Source organism: Stigmatopora argus, chromosome 7, assembly GCF_051989625.1.
Source record: "Stigmatopora argus isolate UIUO_Sarg chromosome 7, RoL_Sarg_1.0, whole genome shotgun sequence".
Classification (NCBI taxonomy): domain Eukaryota; kingdom Metazoa; phylum Chordata; class Actinopteri; order Syngnathiformes; family Syngnathidae; genus Stigmatopora; species Stigmatopora argus.
Window position 1 is genome coordinate 3,907,039 of NC_135393.1, and position 24,183 is coordinate 3,931,221.

At 39.1% G+C, this 24,183-nt stretch overlaps 3 protein-coding genes across 5 annotated transcripts in view; 2 read left to right on the forward strand and 1 right to left on the reverse strand.

The window, feature by feature from the left end:
- Positions 1 to 423: 423 nt before the first annotated feature.
- On the forward strand, positions 424 to 7,467 carry LOC144077659 (pannexin-1-like). Of its 2 annotated transcripts, none has more exons than XM_077605556.1 (6): positions 424 to 762; positions 3,358 to 3,479; positions 3,988 to 4,193; positions 6,230 to 6,734; positions 6,805 to 6,963; positions 7,174 to 7,467. In XM_077605556.1, the coding sequence occupies exons 1-5, from the start codon at positions 582 to 584 to the stop codon at positions 6,943 to 6,945; spliced, it is 1,155 nt and encodes a 384-aa protein (XP_077461682.1). In that variant the 5' UTR covers positions 424 to 581; the 3' UTR covers positions 6,946 to 6,963; positions 7,174 to 7,467. The 2 variants fall into 2 exon arrangements, with proteins under 2 accessions (XP_077461682.1, XP_077461683.1); XM_077605557.1 differs by having other exon boundaries at positions 6,805 to 6,955.
- A 2,941-nt stretch (positions 7,468 to 10,408) lies between these two features.
- Positions 10,409 to 22,244, forward strand: LOC144078114 (nuclear distribution protein nudE homolog 1-like). Its single transcript, XM_077606319.1, has 9 exons — positions 10,409 to 10,549; positions 11,198 to 11,301; positions 12,002 to 12,155; positions 13,012 to 13,160; positions 13,259 to 13,395; positions 14,374 to 14,550; positions 18,268 to 18,353; positions 18,442 to 18,596; positions 19,762 to 22,244. Exons 2-9 carry the CDS (start codon positions 11,216 to 11,218, stop codon positions 19,853 to 19,855), a joined length of 1,038 nt encoding a protein of 345 aa, XP_077462445.1. The 5' UTR covers positions 10,409 to 10,549; positions 11,198 to 11,215; the 3' UTR covers positions 19,856 to 22,244.
- myh11a (myosin, heavy chain 11a, smooth muscle) overlaps positions 22,242 to 24,183 on the reverse strand; it is a 31,424-nt gene continuing 29,482 nt past the window's right edge. For both annotated transcript variants that reach the window (XM_077606317.1, XM_077606316.1), the window contains one exon: positions 22,242 to 23,655. In XM_077606317.1, the coding sequence (XP_077462443.1) occupies positions 23,529 to 23,655 (127 nt within the window). In that variant the 3' untranslated portion in view covers positions 22,242 to 23,528. The remainder of the gene's footprint in view (positions 23,656 to 24,183) is intronic.

Genomic DNA, 24,183 nt, shown 5'->3' on the forward strand with positions numbered 1-24,183 from the left:
TTATTTCTTATTTATTGATTATTTATTTGTCTGTTTTTCGTTGTTATTCGCAAACTACGTGGTAAAAGCTTCAAATCTGATTATACCTGTATGATAGCATTTAATTAAATTAAATTCAAAAATATCACAGGCATTTTTCATTTACAGGCAACGTTCTACATTTATATGTTGGATAGGTGGATTTACAAGATGAATTTCAACTATTATATTATGAACAATGATTAGTTCTATCTAACTGTTCCGTTGTACTGTCACGCAATATTGATGATAAATAAATAAAGTATAAAGTAAATTCCAGCAAATGCCATGCTGAAGTGGATACATAAAGCGAATTAGAAAATTCCATATTGACTGAGTCTAGTGGCCAACAGCGCCCCCTAGCAACATTGGTCTGGACGCAGCAATAACGAGACACGATGTTAAACCCTCATCGCGCTTGCCGGTGGATGGAGATGCATGAACAATAGCAGCTGAGATCGCTCAGTTTTTTTTTTTGTTGAAATTTTCCCAATTTAAAGAAAGCTTTCATTTAAAAAATAGTGACTTTATTTCATTCATTTTTAACTATCGTAAAGTGCGCTATGGCGATTGCTCACGTTGCAACAGAATATGTTTTTTCTGACTTTTTGTTGAAAGATCCCACAGAGGCCAAGTACAAGGGAATGCGACTGGAGCTAGCCGCGGACAAAATAGTGACGTTTCTGGCCGTGGGATTACCTTTGTTTCTCATCTCGCTCGCTTTTGCCCAGGAGGTGTCCGTGGGTAAGTATACTCCAAAATAAAGGCGTAAGGTTACATCTGGGGGATAAAACACCCAGTGATTAAATATAAATATGTGGAAGTAACAATGATTCCGCTTCAAAATGTGTGTATCATTTTAACATAGATTGGAATGAAGTGTTAAACGGTGACGTAGGGCTCCACCCTTTTATTTATAACACGCCCAGTACCAGACAATTGAAGCACCATGTTGCGACTCGTTGCTCTATGTCAAACTCTGATTTCATCTCATTTTCTGAACCGCTTTATCCTCAGTAGGGTCGCGGGGGGTGCTGGAGCCTATCCCATCTGACTTCGGGCCAAAGGCGTCGGACACCTTGAATTGGTGGCCAGCCAATCGCAGGGCTCAAGGAGACAAACAACCATTCACACCCACACTCATACCTAGGGGCAATTTAGAGTGTCGAATCAGCCTACCATGCATGTGTTTAGAATGTGGGAGGAAAGTGGAGCACCTGTAGAAAACCTGGCCTGGGTAGAACATGCAAACTCCACAGAGGTGGACCGACCCGGATTTAAACCGAGGACTCCCACTGTGACGCCGACGCGCTAACCACTCACCCGCCGGGCCGCCTTATGTCAAACTGATAAGAATATTAACCATCATTTCAAAAGAAATCCACATAAAAAAATCTCTGCTGGACCATAAACTTATTAGGGCAATGTCCAATTTGCATGAGCAAAGTGATCAGTATATAGGACATTAGCAAATCAGTATGAGCGTAACTCAACTTTTCATTCAAACCAAACAAGCGGACACCTTTTGCAAATGTAATCAATCAGTTGATTGCAGCGAGGTGCTACTTATTTTAGAAGACCCCTTATTGGTTATACTGTCGACACTGGATCGGTTGAAACAGAGACCAGGATCCAGTGCGGCCCTTTGCGGAATCGGTTTGAGACCCCTGTTCTACAGTCTACTGTGTGGCTTGAAATATTGAACCACCACACTTGCTGATTCATTGGTCAATTCAAGACTGGCTCATATTGTTTCGTAATTGGGGGTCTTGGCACTTTGATTTACCGAGACATTTTGAGCTCAACTTTACGGTGCAAGTCTTCAAGGCCGTTGTTTGGTTCAGTTCTTCACAAACCATTGAGCATAAATGATGTGTTCAATGAATTTATGTGACAAATTGAGACCTTGTCTCAGCATAAGACAACATAATTTCCTTCAAACACACTCCAAAAATGGCCTAACCATAAAACATCCAAGTACAAAGCGAATTCAAAATTGTAATGGTCAGGAGAGGCAACTTATATATATATATATATATGGGTTTTCTGATTTCCTCCCACATTCCAAAAAACATCCATGGTAGGCTGATTGGACACTCTAAATTGCCCCTAGGTATGAGCGTGAGCGTGAATGGTGGTCCGTCTCCTCGTGCCCTGCGATTGGCTGGCCACCAATTCAGGGTGTCCCCCCCTCTGGCCTGAAGTCAGCTGGGATAGGTCCAGCACCCCCCACGACCCTAGTGAGGATAAAGTGGATCAGAAAATGAATGAATGTATTTTAGAGATTCAACACGCCTCTGTGTTGTTGGAACACATGGGAATATGACAATGTCAGAGTACTTTACCAATATGTCAGTGTTAAATGTTCTTACATTTTTGCTTTTACATGTTCGAGACTGCAGTGTAATTTAATTCCATGCTGGAAAAAAAAGATCTCAGCAGTTAAAGTAGTTACTTTGATTTATCCATCCAACCATCCATCATGTATATATATTGCTTTCCTTTTCAGGATCGTGGGTGGAGTTGTGTATGTGCCTTGAATCTATACTGGCTGATATTAGGCAGGAACTGGTAGAGTGTAGAGTTGACAATGTAGTGAAATTGAACCATTTAGATTCATTTTAATACTACTTGATTATTTAAAGGGGTTCATTAAAGTAATAATGTATGTTTGTTTTTGTGACTTTTGGGCCAGTGATAACAACTCATTATAGTCCTCTCAGAGTTCTCCTGCTAAGCAAAAAAATCATTTTTTGGTTGTTCATATACAATGTTCCCTCTACTTACAAGTGCTTCTACATATGAAATATTTGGGTTATGAAACGCTTTTAATTGAAACTTTTTGTTCCAAGATCCGAAAAACAATCCAACTTACAAATCGGCAAATGAAATAAAACACCCCCTGAAACGTAAATACACTTCCTGTATCTTATATTTTCTTTTGAAATTGGCACGCTGGGCCGCCCGCTGTTCTCAAGTATTTTATCTCAATTGTTAACAAATCAAAGCACACAAAGCACTCATGATAGTCAGGAAAATAATGCAAAAATTGTGCCTTACAAAGATAACAATGCTAAGTTTAAATTGAAAGTATAGAAGAGGTTTGAGTTATATTGAATTGTACTGCTTTATTAAACCACAAGCTTTTTCAAATATGTTTGTATTTTTATTTCCGTACTCAACTGGTAACAAAAAAAACATTGGAACAATCTGGTTCAAGAGAATTACATAACTCAACCTTTATGCATATACATATTCATAAATCTAATACCAATTGGATAAGTAATTGAAAAAATTGTTGCCGTTTGAATCACATAACCTAATTATCTGTTCTTTCAGGTACACAAATCAGCTGTTTTGCACCTACTAACTTCTCGTGGAGACAGGCCGCTTATGTAGACTCCTTTTGCTGGGCGGCAGTACAACAACAGGCTGACAGTTCACCACTATGGCTACACAAAGTAATGCACTTTCCATTTACACAAATTCACCCAAGCAGGTGGAATCATTTTTTCTACACATTGACCTTAGTTGTTTGATGGGTATCAGTCAATCATTTATATAAATGGGGCAAAACCTCGCATGAGTGATTAAATGTAAAGAAGATACAGTAATCCCTCGAATATCGCGGTTAATGTAGACCAGACATGGCCATGATAATCGAAAAATCGCAAAGTAGAGTCACCCCTATTATAACTACCTTTTTTTCCTTCAGTGCTAATAGCAAGCGGAAGACAGGGGAGTGGCTTCCACTTACGAGTTTCAGCGTGGATTTTCACATTTTTATGAACTTTAAAAAATAAATAAAATTAATAGCAGAAAAAATCGCGAAGAACTGAATTCACGATAAGTGAAGTCGCGATAATCGAGGGAAGACTGTATACTGAATATTTAAATACTAAATTTATATTCATCTCGTACCCCATGAAAGAAGTGGTAATGCATAATATTTTTCTTGTTTTTTTATAGTTCTTCCCATATATCCTGCTCTCACTGGCTATTCTTGTGTACATCCCTGCCCTTTTCTGGCGCTTCACTGCAGCCCCACATCTTTCCTCCGATCTCAAATTCATTTTGGAGGAGCTTGACCGTTTCTATAACCGTGCCATTAAACTAGCAAAAAATTTGGCATCTTTGGATCCTAAGGATAAGGATGTTTCTCAGGACGCACAGAGGTAAATGAGCTAACATTTGCATCTTGACATGGAAATATTTGGGAAACAAAACGTTTTTGTACATTATTTTTTATTCTTCAGTGAAGACAACTTTATTGTCCGATAAGATGGGCAGAATGATTCAGAGCAGTGATTTTGTTTTCTTCACTTTTTTATAACCAGTGCAATACTTTAAAAAAAAAAACTTTTACAATATTTTTTAAAATCTAATTTAATTCAGCATGGTGAACAGTTACCAGTTAAGAGAGAGGATAATCACTTTTGCATTCAATAAGGTTAACCTGCAAGCAAGTAGACTAGTGTTGGCTGTTGAGGCGTGCCAAGACGTTGTCCTTAGTGGAAATCTTACAGAAGCACAAACAGACAGTTATCTTCTGCCTTGACGCAACTGCCACTTGTTAAACATGTTTTGTCTGTTAAGTGATAAAACAATATCAGAAATGACACAGCAATACTATGTCCTTTTTGTCTTCATACTGAAGCAAATGTTATAGTCAACAAAATTATTTACAAGAGCAGAAACAGTATTCTGACATTATCGAATATTTCTTATTGCATTCTTTTTTTTTATTCTGTTAGTTTACTTTTTGGGCGGCTCAGTGGAGCATATTCAATGTAGGAAAGAAATGGAGTCAGAACGAGAATCTCGCCTTTTCTTGAGCCAATAAAGAGAACTGGTCATGGAAGCTTCAATAATGTCTTGCCCAATGTTCCCTCTAAGCTGCGCGTGTGCGCAATTGCGCACTACTCTCGTCTTCTCTGCGCAGCAGCAATCATATGGCGCGCAGTAATTTTTTTTTTTTTTTTTTTTTACCCCTTTCCCCATGATGGCGCCGTTTAAGCGGCAGCCAGTGGCAGTAGCTCTGTCCACTCTTATGTTTTTCGTGTTTTACAGCATGTTTTACATGAAAAATTAGAAGGAACATTGACATGCACCTGCTTGTGGCAGGTGTGATACTGGTGTGCCCATAGCGAGCAATGATGATGTCGTGACCGGATGATTTGCCTAAAGACGTTTAATGATTAAATACAAATACTAGTATTTGTTAGTTTAATGATTAAATACAAATACTATTATTTGTTAGTTTAATGATTAAATACAAATACTAGTATTTGTATTTAATCATTAAACGCAGATGGATTTGACCGAATTTGAGAGCATTTTTAGCCGTTTGGCGAATGGACGTATATGGACGTTTTTTTGCCTCCATCGCGACATAATCGCGACATTTTACCGAGGAATTCACTTCCCTGGGCTCGGTTCTAATGTCCAAAGAGCTCCAGTATTTGTATTTAATCATTAAACGCTGTTTTCGGCTGGATTTGACCGAATTATAGAGCATTTTGAGCCGTTTGCCGAATGGACGTATATAGACGTTTTTTTGCCTCCATCGCGATATCATCGCAACATTTTACCGAGGAATTCACTTCCCTGGGCTCGGTTATAATGTCCAAAGAGCTCCAGTATTTGTATTTAATCATTAAATGCTGTTTTAGGATGGATTTGACCCGATTGCTGTCATTTTACGGCTCGGTTCTGCTACATCTGCCCGCCCAAGAGTGCTTATTCCCGGGCTGCCATTGATGGTAGACTAACATTGATTTTTACTAGAATTTGGACAACACCGGCGGCGGGCCGGATTAAAAATCCTAACGGGCCGTATATGGCCCGCGGGCCGAGGTTGAAAAACATGTGCACACACGATCCGGGGGTGGGGCGAGCGCGCGAATCCCGTTTTGGCGAAACCTCCGTTCGGCCGAATGAACGTTCGGCGGAACGTCCATTCGGCGACCTGCCCGTCTGTCAAACGTCCGTCGGCGAAACGTCTTTAGGCGAATCATCCGAGTACCGATGATGTCGCTCACACTGGTACTCAGTGCGCTCAGGGAGGTTGTCTTTCTGCTCAGACCAACGAAAAATTAGAGGGAACATTGGTCTTGCCTATATTTTTGTTAACACTTGTCTCACCAGATATTTCAGAACATGGAAAAGAACATCTCACAATAACTACATTCTTTATTTGTGTCCTCTGCAGCAGTGCTCTGGATCTGACTGAGAGTTGCTTCAAATACCCTTTAGTTGAGCAGTATCTCAAGACCAAACGCTTCTCTCACCGCCTTGTTATTATATATTTGGCATGCCGGGGAGTGACTCTGTTCATCCTACTCCTCGCCTGCGTCTACCTGGGATACTATATCCAACTGGCGTCCCTTACGGACGAGTTTCCATGTGACCTGCGCACAGGGGTGCTGACCAATGACACCAGGGTACCCTCAGCCGTCCAGTGTAAACTTGTGGCAGTGGGGGTCTTCCGGTTGCTCAGCTATATCAATCTCTGGGTTTATGTGCTACTCGTTCCATTGGTTGTGTACGCCGCCGTCGGACCTGCGCGGCAAAGTTCCAACTTCCTTCGGCCTTATGAGATGTTGCCAGGCTTTGGTGCTTTGGGTGTCATTACACCCTTCTACAATGACCTCAGCATCTACCTGCTGTTTTTGAAAGAGAACCTAAGTGAACTGAAGTCCTTCAAGTGCCTGCAGGTGACTCAATTTAGAATAGGAATATCAACAGGGTAAAAAGTTGAACTCGTTCTATATGTCTTATTAACAGGTACTTGAGTTGTTGAATGAAGCTAATGATGAAGGGTTTGATGCCATGTGCCTGCTGCGAACTCTGGGCCAGGTCAAGACAGATGTGTTGGATTGCAAGAAGGCATGTCCACGAAACAAAGCCATGGAAGTTACATCATGATTCCAGTGAGGTACTGTGGTACGTAAGCATTTTAGTCTTATGACTGAAAGTACAATATGCACTCACCTCAAAGTATAATTTATACAGAGTAGTACTTCAAGTTGTTTATTAGCCCCTATGAGAAGTTGTTCTTTCAACTGAATTAATGTTTTGTTTTTATGGTATGTGCTGTAAGGTTTGGTTTGCTGTTAATACATGTTGTTCTTTGGTTTTGCATTTTTCTCATAGCTCTTTCTACCTCCTTGACCAAGTACTGCTGCGACTAACAATTGGCCTGCCTTCAACTGGTTGTTTGGAATGTGATGTGTTCAAAATAGTTAATCCAGGATATGTTCATTTCTTCGATCTGACTTGAATTAACCTTACTACATTCTTTTCCAATAACTACTCCTAATCCACAATAAGAGAGCAACTACCAATTGCCGTAGGATTATGTCTCCGCTGCACGATTGGGGAGTGGTTAGCATCTTACATTTCTGAGTTTCATGGGTTTGAATCTCAGCCAGAGGCAAACTCTCTTGTTCAAAGTCATCAGTGTTGAGGAATTTTTATTTATTTATTTTTATTTTTTACAGAAATTAGTTCGGAGTTCAGTTCATAATTGATTTAATAAATCTACATTCCTTGTTGTAAAAATTAACTCTTCCTTGTCTCTCCCAAGAATGACTATCAGTTACATTAAGTGACCTATGGGCAAGTCAGACACCATAACCATATGGTAATCACATACTATGCCCTTAATACTGGTTAGACTCATAACCTAGAGGCAATGAAGGCACCAATTATTCAGTCCTGATACAATCAAAAATCACCTTCCAAAAATGTATACTACTGGCCCATGCTAGATAGTTACGATGTTTCAAGAGGCATTGATTTGACTATTACAAGCATCATTTATAACTTGACCAGAGTTATTGTCACTCTATTGTCACGCATCTAATTTGCTATCTGCACATCCATTACTGTCACCAAGAATGGGTACCAGTTCAGGACACTGCCATGCTTGAAGTACCATCTAAAATGCAAGCGAATAGCTGATTCAGACTGTCAGCAAATTCTGTCATCCTCTGAATAGCCTTCTTCTTTATCAATTTCTTTATTAACCTTGATAATTTTTAGAAACGTCCCTGGGTTTTTTAAGAGAATCATGTAGCGTATAAACTCATCATCTCACAATGGGCTGCGTATGAAGAACAGACCAACCAGAGGCTGGAATACAAAAAAAAAAGACCAGAGGCCGTTATCTTTAGATTGAAATAAATTTACGTATGATATAAATGACTAAAAATATCTTGGCACCCTTACTCAATTTTACCTCTTTGCTACTTAGAATTATGAAAATGGGTATGGTATAAGTTAAAAAAATATATACCCACAAGTTGTAGATTCCCTCTGTGTATATTTAAGGAACCTGTAATTGAATGAGCAATTCTTACGATATATTTAGAGATGATTGAATCTGTATTGTACCGTTCACCAATGCGATTTTTAAACTTTTTGTGATAATCATTTTATGATGATGAAACTTTAAATCGATAAAAAAAAAAATTATGGAACATTTAATCATCAAATTTTCAAAATTTTTACTACACTGTGCGCTACTTCCAACTTATTTTCCTACCGATCAAATATTAAGAACTAGTTCTTTTTTTTCATTTAACACATTTAGGTACAACACCGCATTTTATCATCTGTTTATGCTACAACTTCAATGAATTGGGACACGTTTCTGATTTTATTTTATTTTATTTATTTATTTCACTGCACTTGTGTTGTTTATTGCTATAACTCTGGAAGCTGTACAACACAAAATATGCCCCCAAGCGTCTTTTATATGTGTTCAATCTTTCTTGGTTCTACTAAATGTTAACAGTGATCACACCGAGAAATGTTTTGACAAAAGTAAATATAAGGTTTTGTTTTGTTTTAATAACTAAAACTTGTTATTTTATGGGGTGTATTGTAAAATGCCTTCCTAACACTTGTGAATTCAGACAATGCTTCTTGACTAATTTTATTGTAAATTCTTCTGTATTTCTTTTCGAGCTGAGATCCCTTTTACGCTACTTGCCTTTTCTTAAGTAATGTTTGTTTTAATGAATTCATAACTCTGAACTAATACATATATTCAGTGTTAAGCGATATAAACGTAACATAATATTTAACTGGAATTGGATTGGAACCTCTAAACTTACTGTGTAAATTTGTCGGAATGTTAAAATCATGCATTACCTAAAGCATGTAAAATTCTACTAAAATGTGCATGTTAAAAAGTACCTAATATGTAATAGAAATATGAATATTACATCAATGCAATTGTATTGTACATGCAATTAAAATTAATTTTCACTATAATGGCGTTTTCTTGACAAATTAAATACCACCTCCCACACTTTTATTTCACGCCAAAAAACTTGGTTTCAGTCTGTCTCTCTACTTTTACAGTATACCCAACCTATTTGAGCTTAATTTGCGTGTGTGCGCGTGTGTTTAGGTCAGCCATTCCTTCCCAGTAAGGCAAGAAAAACATTTGTTTCCTAAAAAACCTTGGTCTGATGTTTTGGTTACTTAACTAATTTAACTGATTGGGAGGGTGATCGTTTGATTGCTGCCAGTCGCATTGGATTGGATGTCTATCATCAATGGCATTGAAACATAATCACTCAATGCCAGCCAATCACAATTCCAATGGATATGATCCCATTGGGGCGTCCCGGTGGATGAGTGGTTAGCGTGTCGGCCTCACAGTGGGGGTCCTGGGTTCAAATCCAGGTCGGTCCACCTGTGTGGAGTTTGCATGTCCTCCCTGGGCCCGCGTGGGTTTTCTCCGGGTATTCTGGTTTCCTCCCACATTCCAAAAGACATGCATGGTAGGCTGATTGGACACTCTAAATTGCTTCTAGGTATGAGTGTGTGCGTGAATAGTTTATTGTCTCCTTGTGCCCTGCGATTGTCTGGCCATCAATTCAGGGTGTCCCCCACCTCGTACCCGAAGGCAGCTGGGATAGGCTTCAGCACCCCCCCGTGACCTCAGTGAAGACAAAGCGATTCAGTAAACGAAAAAAAATAATTTCACAGGGAGTGAATAAATGCTTTTTTAAAAATGTGTTTTTAACTATAGTAATACAAAATAGCAGTAATTTTGAATTTTTACCATCATTCTTTATGCCGTTTTATTAATTCACATTTCAATTTCACCCCCAGGTTTGTGCTCTTAAATCTTTATTAAATTAACAATACAAAAGTTGCAAATCGGTGAAACTTCACAACTTTTTTTTTTAAATTTGAAAGCCCAGCCAAAAATTCTCACAAGTTAACTACTGTATTTCCCAGATTATTTGTACAAAATGTTGACGTGATTTGTTGTATCGTTTATTGTGTTTTCAATAAAGTTAGGTGGAAAGAAAAGCGATTGTATTTATTGGCTTACAGCTTAAATACGTCATTCAAATTGACCAATAGCGTCTCTGAAGCCAAGTTTAATTTGTATTTGATTGGTGGAATCTCAGTGTGTCTTTGAGCTGGTGGTAAGTGAGCTAACAACAAAAGTAAATTCGCGTCAGCCGTACCCATTTCTGTAAAATGAAGAACTGTTACTAAAAAGGTATATATTGGCCGACTACATTTAAATCTTTCTCCTGCATTTGTGGGTCTATTTTAAACATACGTTTAAATTCGCGTGGGATAACATTGGTAGTGTCGCATTACTGCAAAGATGGCTAAGCTTGCCGTTAAGCTACAAATACGGATGCATATAAATTCACCTTTTTTCTTTTTAGTAATTCTGCATGTTGTCTAAATTGTACTGTTTCTTAACAACTTCGTGTAGCAAATGGTATGCAAATTTCTCGATTTCTATTATCATATTAGCATTCGAAAGTGACGACGTGTAGTAAGTAAAAAAAATAAAAATAAAGATTGCTACTTATGGGCGACCCGGCGGGGCGAGTGGTTAGTGCGTCGGCCTCACAGCTCTGGAATCCTGGGTTCAAATCCAGGTCCACCTGTGTGGAGTTTGCATGTTCTCCCTGGGCCCACGTGGTTTTTCTCTGGGTATTCTGGTTTCCTCCCACATTCCAAAAGCCATGCATGGTATGCTGATTGGACACTCTAAATTAACCCTTGGTATGGGTGCGAGTGCATGGTTGTCCGTCTCCTTGTGCCCTGCGATCGGCTGGCCACCGATTCCGGGTGTCCCCCGCCTCTGGCCCGGAGACAACTGGAATTGTTTCTCATTTAAGTTTGGCCTTAGAAACCCAATCTGTGAGACATGGGCGAGCCAGCAACACACAGTTTTGCGACACTACAAGAGGAGCTGGGCTTCTGGAAGGAGCAGGCACATACACACCAGGAGAGGTAATATTCCAAAATTATGTTCTCAATATAAACAATGTATTTGATTGTTTATAGTGATTATGCATTCTTATACAGTAAGACCTTGAGATATGACTTTAATACGTTCCGGGACCAAGCTCGTATGTCGATTTATTCGTACGTATCGCAAATAAACTTTTCCCATAGAAATGAACTAAATACAAATTAATGCATTCCCACCCTCTGAAAAAAACAAACTATTTGCTCGGAATTTTACTTGCATCTCAAATTCCTCGTATGTCGAGGTATTACTGTACACAACCCGGGTTTAGATGAAGCTTTACATTTCATATAGAATTAATCTAGATCACAATGATCAATATAAACAGAGTTTGGGATAATAAAACCTAACCCCTGTGAAATTTTATTTATGTTTCCAAAGGTATGTTCCTTGTTAATCTAAGCAGTGCATTCAGGGCAATGTCTAAGGACAAAACATAGTAGTTGCGTATAGCAATGTCTAAGGACAAAACATAGTAGTTGCGTATAGCAAGCTTAGATTAACAAGGAACATACCTTTGGAAACATAAATAAAATTTCACAGGGGTTAGGTTTTATTATCCCAATCTCTGTTTATATTGATCATTGTGATCTAGATTAATTCTATATGAAATGTAACGCTTCATCTAAACCCGGGTTGCGTAAATGTGGAAGTTACTCAGAAATGTTGCACCGTCATTAGGGCAGACGAAGCTCAGGAGGAACTGCAGGAGTTTCAACAGATGAGTCGGGACTATGAAGCTGAGCTGGAAGCTGAGCTAAAGCAGTGTGAAGCTCGGAACAAGGAATTGCTGCAAGACAACAACAGACTTCGAACGGATCTTGAAAATATTAAGGTATAATTAAGCCTAGGATATAACGCTCTTACATGCGACCCGACTTCGGATAAAGTGGGAGATGAGATGAGATGAGACATGTTACATAACGAAACTACTTTTTTGCTGTAATTTTTAACACAATGCCTTAATTTTTTTAAAATCCATAATGATCCAACATTCACTAAACAAGCGTTACCAAATGAAACGTCTTTATCTTTACTTATGAATGCGAGACACACTGTAAGCGAACACGATTGCCTTTTATTGAACTAAACCCCACCAGCGCACTCGCATCGCACGACACATCGTCTCCAAACCTCATTGGTCCGAATCCCTCAGCCTGCAGGCAATGTTCAAAAGCACATCTGCGCTGGCACGTGAGTCTGTCATTTACAGATGTCTCTGGTGTAACGTGAATAAAGCACGTCATGGAAGAGGTTATTGATTGGATAACATGGGGCAAGATGTCAGGGTAAGCCAACCAAAGACAGTTTGACAGAGTAAGGCGGGTCTTACTAGTATGGCTTGCTAACAGACACACATATTCCTATTTAAAGCAGACACATAAAACTCTGTTTAAACAAAAGCATGCTGCAATTGCAAGTGCAGATTGTACTGAGAATATAGGCTTTTCAGGGTGGAAATATAAACATTACTGGGGGTGCTGGAGCCTATTGCAGCCAACTACGGCAACCGGCAGGAGACATCTGGAATATCCCAAGAAAACATTGATGTAACTGCACCCTAAATTAGTTTTTTTTCCAAGAAAAGAGGCATAATTTGGTGCTTCATATCCGCACGGCATCGTACAGTGAAACTAAAAATATGTTACGAGCAAGAGTTGGTAACTAACTGATCTCTATACTGCTTGCAGGAGAAATTTGAGATTCAACACACCGATACTTATAAGCACATATCCAATCTGGAGGAAACTCTAGCAGAGACGACAGCAGTCAAAGATCACCTGCAGAAATATATTCGAGAGCTCGAACAATCTAATGATGACCTTGAGAGGACCAAAAGGTCTGTATACCTAAATAGCAACACTATATAATAGGTTTACTTAGAAAAAAAAGATTAAGGTTTCAAGGGACAATATAATAATATCAGTTCTTTTCCAGGGCTACCATCATATCTCTGGAGGATTTTGAACAGAGGATGAACCATGTCATTGAAAGGAATGCTTTTCTTGAAAGTGAGCTGGATGAAAAGGAGAACTTGCTTGAGTCTGTTCAGAGGCTCAAAGATGAAGCCAGAGGTAAAACACTTGACACTATTCTCAGGCAAGTTGAATTTTAGCCTGACCTTGATGCCCATCCATGGTCATATTCTGGGTGATGTTGCAGTCAAGCTGTTTTCAAAATACAGTGTGCAAAATAGATTGTATGTTTGACAGGAAACCGTAAAGGCTTTTTCAGCATCACTGTTTTCTTTGGTCTGTTAGATTACAAAATGTTATGCTTAAAAGTGCCCCAAGACAAAACAATGTGTTAGGGTCACGGATATTTTTGTTCTTCATTGATGGGCAGGACTATGGATCCCACAACCTTCAGAATTTCAGCTCTTTATTAACGGGACGAACAGTCAGACACACAAATACAAATTATGGACACTTGTACATTGAACCAAAAATTATGCAGAGAACATAGACAAAGTCCTGATGTTACTGACCAGGCCATGGTCTTATAGGCAGGCAGACATATGAAACCTGACCAAAACATGCAAACCCCACACAGGAAGATCGGAATCTTCGATCTCAGAACCAAGGCGGATGTATTAACCACTCTTCCACCGGGCTGCCTGCTTTGGGTCATATTGTGTAAATTTAATATTTATAAATAGACCCATGAGCTTGAATCAAATGGAACTTGTTCAACCTACCACAATTTAGTCTGCTAATTTCACTTGAGATTTGTCAGATCTGCACACAATCTGACCACAGGTCATTTTTAATAAAATAAAATCTTGCGGAATTGTCCCTGTGATAGCAGAGAAATGGATTAAACCAGAACTAAGTTCTCAATTTCTATTCTAATTTGTTGAACATCGAGAGTAAAATCTTTGGTCCCCTTCACACTTTTTTTGCCATAATTTAATACCCATCTTTATTTGTTATGGAATGGCAAATGTACCAAAAGAACAGGCAAAAATGTATTTAGTCTTTCAGATGCACACTTTTGTCTCTGTATCGTGAGACCTCCAACAGTTTGTGATTTGCTCGTTCCATTTGAAACAGATCTTCGTCAGGAGCTCGCAGTGCGTCAGAAAGAAAGGCGACCCTCCAGCAGCATGGGCAAAGACCACGATCGGCCAGACTTGTCGTGCCCCTCCGCTAGTAACCCAATGACACCTGTCGTTCTGTCTAAGCTGGTCAGTTCGTTTGGCACACCTCCTGCTTCCAGCATTCGGCGAGGTAAATAGAACTCGTTCCCTTACTTTTACCTCAAAGGTTAATCCTCTGCTAAATTTAGTATATAGTAGAGCTGCAACTAACGATAATCTACTTTATTGGAAGAATATTTCAACAGTTAATCAGATAAATGGCACTTTTTTGCAATTAACATCAGAATTTCATAATAGTAATAAAAAAGTTAAGTAGTCTTAAGTAAAAATGAAGCCAATATTAATGACTACTTCCTTCAAAAATAATATTTCCTTACAGCTATACTGTTCTTGGGTCGCCAAGGTGGCCAAGTGGTATAGCGAGTTGGCCCCTCAGTTCTGAGATCAAGGGTCCAATCCCAGGTTTGAACCTCCCTTGCGTGGGTTTCCTACGGGGGTTTCCTACGGGTACTCCGCATTTCTCCCCCATCTCAAAAGCATGGTTGGTAGGCTGGTTGAACACACTAAATTGCTCCTGGCTGTGCGTGTGAGCGTTAATGATAATCTGTCTCCTTGTGCCCTGCGATTGGCTGGACACCAATTCCCCGCCTGGTTCACATAATTGGCTGAGATAGGTTCCAGCACCACTTGCAACCCTTGTGAGGATAGGTGGTGAGGAAAATTGATGAATAATGTACTGTTCTAAGTACATACAACTTGTTCAAGTGTTTGGTTAAATAAAGGTTCCGAGTATAAAACAAAAATCTGGCAAAACCATGTTAATTCAAATTTTTAAAATTGTTGCTGGTTAACCCTGCAAGCAAAGTACTGATATAAATTCTCAATAACTTGTATAGATTCTTTAAACTAAAAAATCCCTGATTTTCTTCACATCAAGAATGTAGCACCAATAATAAAAAAATAACCTACTGTATTTATCCGAGTATAACGCGCAAAATTTTGTACCAAAAAACTGAAGCAAAGTTCGGGTGTGCGTTTTACACGAATCCTGGTGAAACACTGCCCTCCGCCGGTGAAAAAGTCCCCTCGGCAGCCGTTGGGAGACGTACAACCTGTCTTTGTCCGCCAGATGGGGGGGCGAGAGCCCGTTCTTTTCGCCGGTGCTCTCACTTTAAATAATGATGATGAATTAGACTTTAGCGACTGGTTAGCGCATCGGCCTCAGAGCTCTGGGGTCCTGGGTTCAAATCCAGGTCACGTCCCCCTGTGTGGAGTTTGCATGTTCTCCCCGGGCCTGCGTGGGTTTCCTCTGGGTACTCCGGTTTCCTCCCACACTCCAAAAACATGTATGGTCGGCTGATTGGACACTCTAAATTGCCCCTAGGTATATGGGTGTGCGTGTGCATGGTTGTCGTCTACTTGTGCTCCCACCTCTGGCCTGGAGACAGCTGGGATTGGCTCCAGCACCCCCCGCGACCCTAAAAAGAATAAAGCAGTTCAGAAAATGAAAGGAGAATTAGACTTTAAGGATTTAAAATTTTAAATTCCATTTGAGAATTGTATTCATTCTGGTAATTTGTTTTACCAGCTTTCCGTACCATATGTTGTGAATAAATGTTTTGTCATGGCGATATGTGTTCAGCATTTGCCAGTTACCAGTACCCGTGCAATCCCTGGTGTGAGCTGGGGAAAAACTGAAAAAAAATTATACAAATTTTAGTCACAAATTATGGGTGTGTGTTCTACACGTGTGCGCGTTATACTCGAATAAATACAGTAATGAAAAAAGTCGTTTTGTGGAACACTGATCTACTGATCATCGACTTTATACATTACAACTAATGCATTTGCAACAGCTTTCTAGCAAATGGATGAGGTCATTAGGCTACATGATGACAAATTCAAAGTCTATTCAAACTTGAAATGAAGTATTTCCACATTTTGATTAATGGCAGAAAGGAAGCAGCAATTAAGTGCATACTACTACCTACTGTACACATGATTATTGACAGATTGGAAGGAACAATTAGGTACATATTGCCATCAACTGCACAAGTGTGCACCACCCATTCCACTACCTTGGTTTCCCCCCCATGGGCTTGAGTACATTAAGTACACCTGCAAATAGTTGCTGACATTAATCGATAATCAAATTAGTTGGCAACCAATTTAATTATCGATTTTTATCAATTAGTTGTTGCAGCTTATACTATTTTGTACAGTTGTACCTCTACTTATGAAATTAATTGGTTCCAGAACTTTTTTCGTAACTTGAAAATTTCGTAAGTAAAGCAGTACTTTATATGTAAATTCTCTAATTCGTTCCACGGTCCTCACACAACTGCCAATTAAACCCTTTAAACTTGGTCAGTGTCCAAATTTTGTATGAAAGATTGAGAAATATAAGCATGAGAGGAAATTATAAGAAAATGATTTATTAAAGTCTTAAAATGAATATAATGGCCAAAAATCCCTGTGAAAATCTGGGGAGACGTAATACTCGTTTGTCCGCCAGATGGTGGCAAGAGCCCATTCTACCAGGGCAAAAGCCGTCACTTTGTAGTACAGTGGTACCTCGAGATATGAGCTTAATTTGTTCCGGGACTGAGCTCATATGTCGATTTTCTCGTAACTCAAATGAACGTTTCCCATTGAAATTAACTAAAAACAAATTAATTTGTTCCAACCCTCTGAAAAAACACCAAAAACAGGATATTGGATTGGAAAAAATGTTTTATTTCTTCTAATTCGCCATCTATTAACAAAGTAACACATAACTAGTGGTTTAATATTACTAAAATGTGTTTAATAGTACTAAAACTATACGGATTTCGAAGGGGGGAGAGAGAGAGAGACCGACAGAGAGAGGGGAGGAGAGGGGGGGCTTTTTGCACGCCAACGCTATCGTAAGATAACACAAACAAAAGCGAGAGAGACCTTTTGCACGGTAACGCGCTTCTAACATTAACAAATTTAAATGAACTTGGATTACGATGCAGACACTCAAAAATAAGTTTAATCTAACCTTACACTAAACTTAATTCTAATTTTGATTTACATTTTTATACCTTTCTTCTCCCGGCCGGGTTGGCTCTGTTTGCTCCGCCTCCACCCTGACTTTCAGATGCAACCTATCGATGGTAGTTTGCTTTTGTATTCCCTTCAAAATATTCCGAAAATTATGCACGCAAATGTCCTCACAATAGGATAACGCACGACCACTTGCCAACGAGTAGTATATATAACTCGTATTAACGATCGCCTCGCCATTCGCAATGACTAACGGGGAAAAAAACACTGAAAAAATGCAACGCTCCGCCCAGTGCTCGCAGAGACATTACAAAGAGGGAGTTGCGACCAGAGACATTACACGAGGGCGTTGCGGTGAGAGAGACAGTGCCCATGATGTTCTTATGAGCAGCCTCTCGTGTCCGCTGTCTGCTCGTATATCAAAATTTGTCTCGTATCTCAAGATAAATATTTGCCCGAAATTTTACCCGTATCTCGAATTTCTCGTATGTCGGGCCACTTGTATGTCCAGGTACCACTGAGTGGTACCTTGAGATATGATCTTAATGTGTTCCGGGACTGAGCTCGTATGTCGATTTACTCGTTTCTCAAATCAACATATCCCATAGAAATGAACTAAATACAAATTAATTTGTTCCCACCCTCTGGGGAAAAAAACACCAAAAATCAGGATATTACAATGGATAAACATTTGTATTGGTTGTAATTCACCATCTTCTAACAGAGTAACAAATAACTCGTGGTTATGATGTTGAATAATAAAATGAGGTATGACTGTATTTATATTCTAAATTTGTTTTTGGTTTTTTTCTGTTAGGTGATGGTCTCACTGGTACTCCTCTTACAACATCTGCTAGAATATCTGCACTTAACATTGTTGGGGAGCTACTGAGAAAAGTTGGGGTAGGCAATGTATTTTTCATTATTTAGTTCCAAATTAGGATAAAGTTTGCTTTCATGTGTAAGATATGTTTTCTTTGTGGCATTGCAGAATCTGGAGTCCAAGTTGGCCTCATGTCGAGACTTTGTGTATGACACATCAGGAACCCGACCAATGCTGGCCGCTGCCCCTTCTAGTCCTTGTGGTCTCGATGGTGGGGCAGACATCCAAGCTAGCAGCATGAGCCCTCCTCCACAGTATGACAGGTGAGAGGGATTCACAAATATTGAACTATGCTATTTATAGAACACTTTTTTAGTACAGTGTCACCTCGACATACGATCGTAATCCATTCCGAGACTGAGATCGTACGACGAGCTTTTTGTAACTCGAGCGGACGTTTCCCATTGAAATGAATTGAAAACAAATTAATTCGTTCCAACCCTCTGAAAAAACACCAAAAACAGGATATTGGATAGGAAAAATGTTTTATTCCTTCTAATTCCCCATCTATTAACAAAGTAACACAACTATTGGTTTAATAGTAATAAAATGTGTTTAATCTAACTAAAATTGGGCGGATTTCGCCTAGGGGAAAGAGAGACGCACAGAAGGGGCGGGTGAGGGGCTTCAGGTTTTTTTTCCACGACCACGCACTCGTAAACGGAACAAACAAATTTAAATTAACTTGGATTAATATATACAGACACTCAAAAATATGTTTAATGTAACTTTACACAAAACTGAATTCTAATTGTTTTAATCTTTTTTTTACCTCCGTTCTGGCCGGGTTAGTTGTTTGCCACGCCTCCACCCTCACGTTTGCTATCGATGGGCTGTTGTACTATTCCCTTCAAAATATTCCGAAAATGATGCACACGTCCTCACAATAGGATAACGCACGACCACTTGCCAACGAGAAGTAGTCTTTAAAGAACAATCGCGGGACCTTCTTTCTTTAGAAAGAATAACAGGAAATGCAATTGCTGAGCTTCCCACGTATTGATTGTGGGTAATGAAGTTTTATTCTGAGAAAGAGTGCCATTGTCTATCGGCCTTGTGTGCACGAGTATACTTCATTACCCAGAAAGCCCTCTTTTTTTTCCCGCACACTTTTTTCCCCGCGCATGCGCTTTGTGCGTTTCCTGGTCGGAACTCGTCTGAATAAATCATTCGGTGCTCGTAGATATTGTTATACACGAAAGAGATGCAAAAAAGACAGTGCCATGGCCACCTGGCTTGGTCGCATCACGAAATGTTGATCGTATCTCGGGCGAATTATTCGATCGAAATTTGCGTCGTAAGACGAGCATATTGTATGATGAGCGGTCGTATGACGAGGTATGACTGTATTTGTAATAATGGGAATTTGATTATAAGTTACAATGACATTGAAACCAAGCATTGTGATTATTTGTGCTTCTGTTATAGTTTAGTGAAGCGGTTAGAGTTTGGACCAGCTCCTCCACGAGGTCTTTCTCAGGGCGCCCAGTCTCCACAGGGAGGAGTCAAAATGCTGTTGTGAGGAGCATGGACCTCCTTCTTTAACTACACACCAATCCCTCATCATAACGTGCAAACTTTGAACACTGAGCTCGTTGAACCTGAAAACCACTTTTTTATTTTTGTTCTATCATACAGGGAATTCTGTTGTCACGGACAACGCTGTATTACACCATATCAGTCGATGTGGCAAAACAATTGTATGCATACCGTGTTTTAAAGGAACACTGTATTGACATCATATCTAAATGTGATGGATCACCTTCCTATAACAAATATTCTAGGTTTGAAGGCAATTCTTATTTCAGGACAGTTAATTGATCTCATAACATTACAGTGGTACCACTACTTACAAATGTGTCCACATACAACATATTCAGGTTACAAAATCTCAGAAATTGAAAAAAAACATCTTGTAGCATCCTGTATTTTATTTGCGGACGCGCAAGCTGGCCCGAAAACGGAGTTGCGGCCACCAGCGAAGTTTGAGTGTGACCATCCCACTAAAAAGCTGTTTTCCAGGCATTTTTTGTCATCTTTTTCTGGTAGCATGCCAGAGCCACTTTGGTGGTGAGTTGGTAATTCACATGCCTTTTTTTGACCATCGTTCATCATGGAGTTCTAACATTGTTTCTTGAGTTAGTTTTAGTAAGCCTAATCCAGCTGTTCTTTGCTTTTCATCATTTTCACCCGCAAAAGTTATGGTATGGGTGAAATGAACAACGGACAACGAATGCCATGTGCATTTTAGGAAAATTACAAAAAGTCATTAAAGGCAATCGTTGTTGGATTGCTATTTCTCCAAACATAATTTTAAATTAAGTTGTGTATTTCCGTGCGTTTGTGCATCCATTCACTCAGCCTCCTCTGCCCTTACCTACATACTTGTCAATTCAATCCAATAGAAAATGTCTTTGCATGTATAATTAATTTTAATGGCTTTCAAGGCCTCGTATCATGTGGGAGGGTATTTTACTGAATTTGACAGTTGGGACTTCGTTGGTTCACAACCCGTAGTACTTTTCTTTGTAAAATGAACCATAAAGCGCAAAAAAAACCTTTAATCACATTTTGCAATAATGCTACCGAGTGACGTAACGAACAGACAGGCTCTTTGCCAACAATTCCTCTATTATTGTGGTGGCCAGTGTTTTAGTTTTTTTAGGAAATTGGAACAACATAAACACTTCCGATATGAGCCTATATTTTGTTTCCGTCCAACTGAGCGACACATTTAAAAATTGGACACCTAGAGGGAAGTGCGGCAGTTGGTGATTATTTGAAGGTGCTATTTGGACCAAGTGACAAATGACATGTGGCTAATGAGTTTGGTTGTTATATCGATGTCTGCGGACCCCGAACAATTTCTGTGTCGAGTGATGTATAAATAAGTGATGGTAACATTTTTAGACCGTAATTTTAACTTTTTCTCCCAATATTACTTCAATCTCATATTACGTGAAAAGCAATGTTGAGCTCCAAAACACTTCACGTCACCAAAAGTTGATGCCCTTCAAACCAAACAACTTGTTTCACGTAAAGTGAAAACAAGAAAATGACTTATAAATCTCTTTATATTACGATTTGAATCCTGTAATAGTACAATCTAGGATTTTATGTTCCTTATATTTAGATTTTAATCTCATAACAGTTTGATCTTTACCTTCTATTTTTTTTTTCTCGGAATATATTACAATTTAGGACTTGTAATTTTCCACGGCAGACCTGACTGACCTTTCCTCACGGCATGGTTGGGATAACCTGCTCTATACATCTTGGCTACTGAGAGACCCTGCCTATCTAAAGGTCTTTTACACTAGATTGTGTTGCCATTGGACCTAATTAGTTATTGGTCTTTTAGCTCCTCATTGTCGTATGTGCACATGACATTTCCAACTCCTTAATTGCTGCGCGGCCCAGCCTTTTTGAGTATTGTTAACACCATGAAATTTGAAGTCAACATACATTTCCCTTAAAATTATATATTTTCTCATTCTAAACTTTTTAATGTGTCACCTATGCTCTTAATTGACATTTACAGCATCATTTCATTCAGTTTTTATTTACAATTTATGTAGTAGTTGCCAACCTTTTGGAAACCTGCTTTATATTACTAATGGGTTTTTCTCTTGATTTTGACATCACTTTTAGATTTTAATTAGCACACTCACTTTACTGAATGTAACATCGTTCTTTCAATGTAGGGATTACTCCGGGGAGTAAAAAAAAAAAGCAATAATATTTGATCAGGTTAATGAGATGCACTGTCTATAATTAGTGTTGCTTTCAGCTGCTTGTGGCCTTGCATTCATCTGATGCACAACACCAAAGTAAAGACTGTTGAACAATAGTTCAGTTTGACGTGTGAAGTTACCAACCTCCGCTGAAAACATTAAAAAGACAAAATGTTATATTTTTTTGGTATTTATTTTTGTGCAGGTGTTTCAACAATTACTAAAAAGAAATTGTGCAATGTAAACATCAGTTGGTTACAGAACTGTATTGTCCTAAGGTGATTAGCTGGGAGCTGAGAATGCAGATTGAATTGTCCAAAAATGCAACAAATTGTACAAGAGGTGACTTCTGATCTGGTGACCTTTTACACATTGAAGTATGGGATGAATATCATACAAAAATGAAATTGCCGACTGACTCGTTAGTGTACGAAAACAGACTGGATATATTGTGGATGTCTACATTTCCAATCACAAACAAGTTCAGCAGCAGTCACATGCACAAAGACAACTATAACTGTAGCAGTTACACATTTTACACGGAGGTGACATACTATCCAAATGTGATACAGTATTGGCTCTGCTGGCAGGTTATCACTGTTATTAATGGCACCTATTTAGTACAGATTGTTGCATTAATAGTCATTCAGTGCAGCACAATGGTGGAATTAAAAAAGTAAATCACACTGAAGTGACACCACTAAATCAGCCTCTTGGTTGTTATTTAGTTAATCTATTTGAATTGTGTGATGAAAAAGTGCTCTGAAAGAAGACAAAAGATCTGTTAGCAACTGAAAATGGCAAAAAAAAGCACAACTTGGCCACTTTGGGGGGGAAAAATATGGGGATTTATCTGAACAAAGTTTGAGGCTTCCATTAAATCATAAGGGAAAAGCTTGACATTTAAACCTGGATACAATACTTTATTGCATTAAAGATCAAACTACTGACCAGGGAAATTAATCCTTTAGTACTGCTAATGAAAAGTCAATATGTTGCGACGTTTATTGAGTACACACACTTGAGCCTGTTTGAAAATGGTTACGCATTATATTTTATGTCAGGGCATGTGGACGCAGTATTCAGTTGATCAATGTTGACATTCTGATATTACCTAAAGTTTTAGATTTTTGTTGTTGTTGATGGCATGGACAGCCCAAAATGTTGCTGTCATGAATATGATGCCATTTGGCTGATATAGCGAACTCATTTTCCTAGCGTATTCAATACGATATCTCAGCCAAAAATACATTGTTGCATTATCATATTTAAATGCTGTCAGGTGAATGTGATTTCAATACAAATGGCAACTAAAATAACAGTACTTTTTGGGGCCAGGCAGTATAAACTGTGGTTGTGCTAGGGAGATGGAAACAAACAAAAAATATTACCCTCCATTTCCAAGAGACAGTATTGTTAGTAATATTTTGGATATCTGCTTAGTGGGTGCCATCTTATCTCTCAATCTGCTGACTTTCCATTTAAGTCATTTTGAGAGTCCGCCTCCTCTTCGGACGCATCCTCAACCGCCCGCCGACCTCCGCCCATACGCCGAGGTGCACTGCTGAAGGAGGGCTCGTTTCCGCGCCTAAAAAGTCACATGGACAAGGGATGCACCAGTCACATGAAAGGAAATGTCATGGTCGGTTGCAGGATTTTTGTTTCACGTGACAAAAGAAATCAGAATAGCTTGTGTATTGAGATCCTTCACCACTTTGCGGCTTCAGTACATCACATTTTTTTATATTAAGTAAACAGTCATACACCTCTTACGAATGCCTCTAGGTACGAAATTTTCATGTTACAATTTTTTTATATGCAAATGAGACTCGAGATACGAGAAAGATCCAAGTTACGAAATCCCCCAAAAAGTAAATGCATTTCCTTATCCGTTATTTTATCTTGAAAATATTGTCACGGATGCATTGATTCTCACTTTAGAAACCTCGCTACCCTCTACTGGGCTCTCATTTCATCGCTCTCATTCTATCTGATGCAATTACAATTCAATTGGCTGTCTCACAACAACCACTATCCATGTTTCAACTCGACTCTGTCCACCTCGGCTAAATGCTCCCCTTATTAATTATTGCTGTTCCCCTTATTAAGCAATTAA

Excerpts from the sequence above, each read along its gene's own strand:
- LOC144077659 (XM_077605556.1), top strand. The coding sequence starts at position 582 with ATGGCGATTGCTCACGTTGCAACAGAATATGTTTTTTCTGACTTTTTG. Across the intron at positions 763-3,357 it reads TGCCCAGGAGGTGTCCGTGG|GTACACAAATCAGCTGTTTT; the intron begins GTAAGTATACTC and ends CTGTTCTTTCAG. Across the intron at positions 3,480-3,987 it reads CACCACTATGGCTACACAAA|TTCTTCCCATATATCCTGCT; the intron begins GTAATGCACTTT and ends GTTTTTTTATAG.
- LOC144078114 (XM_077606319.1), top strand. The coding sequence starts at position 11,216 with ATGGGCGAGCCAGCAACACACAGTTTTGCGACACTACAAGAGGAGCTG. Across the intron at positions 13,161-13,258 it reads GACCTTGAGAGGACCAAAAG|GGCTACCATCATATCTCTGG; the intron begins GTCTGTATACCT and ends GTTCTTTTCCAG. Across the intron at positions 13,396-14,373 it reads GCTCAAAGATGAAGCCAGAG|ATCTTCGTCAGGAGCTCGCA; the intron begins GTAAAACACTTG and ends CATTTGAAACAG.